The sequence below is a fragment of the Papaver somniferum genome, chromosome 3 (assembly GCF_003573695.1).
Source record: "Papaver somniferum cultivar HN1 chromosome 3, ASM357369v1, whole genome shotgun sequence".
Classification (NCBI taxonomy): domain Eukaryota; kingdom Viridiplantae; phylum Streptophyta; class Magnoliopsida; order Ranunculales; family Papaveraceae; genus Papaver; species Papaver somniferum.
Window position 1 is genome coordinate 206,038,513 of NC_039360.1, and position 4,019 is coordinate 206,042,531.

General features: G+C 37.0%; 1 protein-coding gene across 1 annotated transcript; it reads left to right on the top strand.

Moving 5' to 3' along the window:
• The first annotated feature begins 363 nt into the window (after positions 1-363).
• Positions 364-3,030, top strand: LOC113358497 (thylakoid lumenal 17.4 kDa protein, chloroplastic-like). Its single transcript, XM_026602090.1, has 4 exons — positions 364-556; positions 860-972; positions 1,884-2,130; positions 2,669-3,030. Exons 1-4 carry the CDS (start codon positions 427-429, stop codon positions 2,890-2,892), a joined length of 714 nt encoding a protein of 237 aa, XP_026457875.1. The 5' UTR covers positions 364-426; the 3' UTR covers positions 2,893-3,030.
• Positions 3,031-4,019: the final 989 nt, after the last annotated feature.

A 4,019-nucleotide genomic window follows, 5' to 3' on the forward strand; every position in this document is an offset into this window, starting at 1 on the left:
AGAATGCAACTGTAAAAAAACTGAAAAGAAAACGGACGGAAACTGTACACATCACGTGGTCCAGGGCATATAGGTAAAATAACATGTTTTTAAACTTTATTGGACTAGCCATTAATTGTTATATCCCGCTGGACCAGCCAGTAATCCGGGTTGGGTTTTCTGGACTAAACGGTAAATCCCTCATTATTTTTTGGGTCGCCCCTAACAGTAACCGGATGTTTATGCCGAAATGAACTAATGAAGTAGAAAATCTCAAGACCCATAATATCCACATGAGGTGGTGCAAACTGATCCACGTGTGAAGCCACGTAATATCCAGAGAGAGAGGAAGGAAAAAAAAACTGATAAAAAGAGAGAAGAGGATAGAGGAGCTGATAAGAGAGAGACCCTTGCACACATTTTGGTTGAGATTAATCTGTAACTATCATGGCAACCATTTCAGCTGCTTTGGCGCGAACAATTTCATCGTCTCTTCATTCTCCTTTGTCTTCATCGAAACATCATCCCAAATCACAGAAGCCATCACAAATTCAATTCAATTCCTCTTCTTCTTCTGGTATGTAAATTTCTCCACAATTATTTATTTGTCTGTGTGCAACTCCTCTATTCCTCAAGGTTATTGTTGTTTGTACTGCGTTTTTTTTCTGAAAACTGCCACAAATGACACAACCGAATTCCTGACACCTCTCTTATGTTTATTTTTTGAAATTTTAGGCAAAAATAAATAAATAAATTTTGAACATCAGTGAAGAATGACTTTTCAATGTCAATTGTAGTTCAGTTAAAGGAATTCTAGCTTGAGAAGATTAGACTTATATAGTAGGTCTGATTTGGTTTTTTCATTGTTGTCGGGGTGCAGTTATTGAGAGCAAACCAGGTGTCTTACAAATTAAGGAACTTAAGAATGCTGCGTTGGGGTTGCTTGCTGTTTGGGCTGTGTCATCTGCTTCACCTGTGATTGCGGCTAATCAGGTGAATAACATGTATTCTCTGTGGTCTTTTCATTCTTGCCTTAATGTCATGAAATCAATATTCAAATAGAAAACCTTTTTTCTTACTCCATAACAACTATGTACTCATTGATCAACTTGCATACTTTGTTGGAAATGATCATAATGTCAACATCCCGTTAAACACTATCCTCAACATATTGAGACTTGGAATTAGCTACAGGCATATGTTGGATTAATCCTTCGTTAGAGACGCGGCCAGCCATAAGCTTGAGTGCTGCTACCTTTCTTGTGGATATCCCGTGGTTACTGGAAAACGAAATGAAAAAAGCAATTGGGAAATAACCACGAGAATCAAAAAATAAATTTTTTCATTTTTTGTCATGTCCCAGGTCTCTTTGTGCCTCAACTTGGGAAGATAACATGTACCCTTTAGATGCCATGGAAATAGGATCCAAATAGATGGGACAGATGACTCGGGAGGATCTGAATATTCATTTTGCTCCCGGTTTTCGCGAGTGGTTTTCATGGACCGTAGTCTATGGTTCCTCGGGATTAAATCCATGTGTGGATGATCACTAATTTTTAAACTCATTAGTAAGTATCATACTTTAGTAACTACGTATCATTAATCAGGCCTCTAATTGCCTATTTGGTTTAGACCCACATTGAGATGTTCTAGTCTTCTAAGGGTCATTCTTGGTGAGAATGTCACCTTTCACTTTGTAGATCATCGTCACTAAGACTCGCATGATTATCCTCGCCGGGAATCAGCCCTTGCATCATCTTTATGGGGGGCCATCAAACATATAGAGCAAACTAACTCTTCTAACCTTAAGTTAGTACTTTTGTTACCATTCTAACTACATTAATCGTAGTTTTGAAGTTCTATGTGGGGGTTTCAATAACACTATTGTGGACCCTGGCTTGCAGAGGTTGCCTCCCTTATCAACGGATCCGGACCGGTGCGAACGTGCATTTGTCGGGAATACAATTGGTCAAGCAAATGGTGTTTATGATACACCAATTGATCTAAGGTTCTGTGATTTCACAAATGAGAAATTAAATCTGAAAGGGAAGTCACTTACGGCTGCTCTAATGTCAGGCGCAAAATTTGATGGTGCAGATATGACTGAAGTGGTTATGTCCAAGGCTTATGCTGTGGGAGCAAGCTTCATAGGTAACTCCATTATTTCCCCTGTGGAATGAGATAATTCATTCAGTAGCTTTATGGTTTGAATATATACAGTACCCGTTGATCATGAAGTCTTACAAACTTATACCAAAATAGAGAAATAGGCACACATGCGCATTATCTGAATATATTTGAAATTCACGTGAAGCTGATATTGGCTCATGAGAACCCTGGAGCTCGTTATCTGTGAATCTGATTTGGCAAAATTATATCAAAATAGAGAAATAGGCACACATGCGCATGACTTTAGGACTTACGTGGCTTCAGTTGAGACTGAATCAACAAGTCAAAGCGAGCAGTTAAACATTTTGAAGAACATAGGGCTACAATCTCAGATATATTCCTTGGCCACGAATGTACCTTATACCCAGTACAAGTTGGACAAAATCAAAGGAAGAAAAGAAATCATGACGAATTTGGAAATCCGCAAAAACTGAAAATCATGAAATTAAATACCAATGGAACTTACTATTACCAGTTCTGTAGTATGAGATAGTAACAATAATTATAAATTGTTTTGCAGGCACAGATTTCACCAATGCCGTTATAGATCGGGTTAATTTTGGAAAAGCTAATCTTAAAGGTGCTATATTTAAGAACACTGTATTGTCAGGTTCTACTTTCGAAGGAGCTGAGCTTCAAGATGTCGTATTTGAGGACACCATAATTGGTTACATCGACCTTCAGAAGTTATGTGTTAACACGACTATCAATCCAGATTCAAGAGTCGAGTTAGGATGCCGGTAAAATCTACTGTATTTTGTTTCCCTTCATTTTTCTAACGAGCAATTGAAGTGATCTTGTATCTTATATTGTAATTAAATTTTGTTGAGATAAATACTCCCAGAGGTTCTAAAGAGAAATACAGTTTGTTCAAATGTGTGAGATTCCTAGCCAGTAGCCAGTAGCCACTAGTGAATTGTGAATCTAATAATTCAAATAATGACTGATAGCGCATCTGGTGTAGTGGTATCATAGTACCCTCCCACGGTACTGACCATTTTTTTTTTATTTGTTTGTTTCTATCCTAAAAAGTCTACCTAACCTGATTTTTTACTAGAGAGATCCTAAATTATTACACAAGATAAATCAAGTAACAAAAGTAAGTTACCACAGTTGTATGTTTTGGAATAGTCAAATTTGGAAGTTATGCGACTAATGTAGACTTGACACTTGAATGATTGAATGTTAGTTTAAAAGAAAAAGAAAAACAAAACCAAAATTAGATGGGGATAAATAAATAACGTTTCGAGAGAAATAAGTAGGTGTAGTAGGAATTCTGGTAGACGGTAGGGAGAGTGTGTGTGTGTGAGATATAGTATGGAAGAGGAGAGCCGTTGGTTAGGCTGTTGGGTTTGACATGAAAAGAACTACCCGTGCAGTTTGATTTTTGTCAGCTGCCATTCCATCATTGTACACTTGTACCTAATTCTTTTACTAGTTCAACTCCCTTTTATCTATCTATCTATCTATATATAGGAACGCAGATGGAGTTAGAGGGAAGATAGGGGAATTTTTGTGTGTTTAAAGATGATATCTCCTCCTTCCATTAGTTAATGTTTCTTGCTCAAATGAGTATTCCAACTGCAAGATATATATGTAGTACTTGGTGCTGTTGAGATGCTCATTTGAGTAAGTAATGTTAATTTGGAGGTCATTTTTCCACTTTTCTTTCAGGTTACGGGCGATTTCTCATCCATGATTCGTAGAGTCCCCTTGGAGTCGAACGGATTTATTTTGATGAAACATTTTTCATGCAGATTAATTATTCTAACTTTCATAAATCGTCTTATATTTTATTATGTACACCCTTTTTTTAAACCAGTGATATCTACATCCATATATATAATGTTTTCTTAACAATGGATCGTATG

Coding starts and splice junctions, on each gene's coding strand:
- LOC113358497 (XM_026602090.1), top strand. CDS start 427: ATGGCAACCATTTCAGCTGCTTTGGCGCGAACAATTTCATCGTCTCTT. Junction 973..1,883: donor CTGTGATTGCGGCTAATCAG/GTGAATAACATG, acceptor CCTGGCTTGCAG/AGGTTGCCTCCCTTATCAAC. Junction 2,131..2,668: donor TGTGGGAGCAAGCTTCATAG/GTAACTCCATTA, acceptor ATTGTTTTGCAG/GCACAGATTTCACCAATGCC.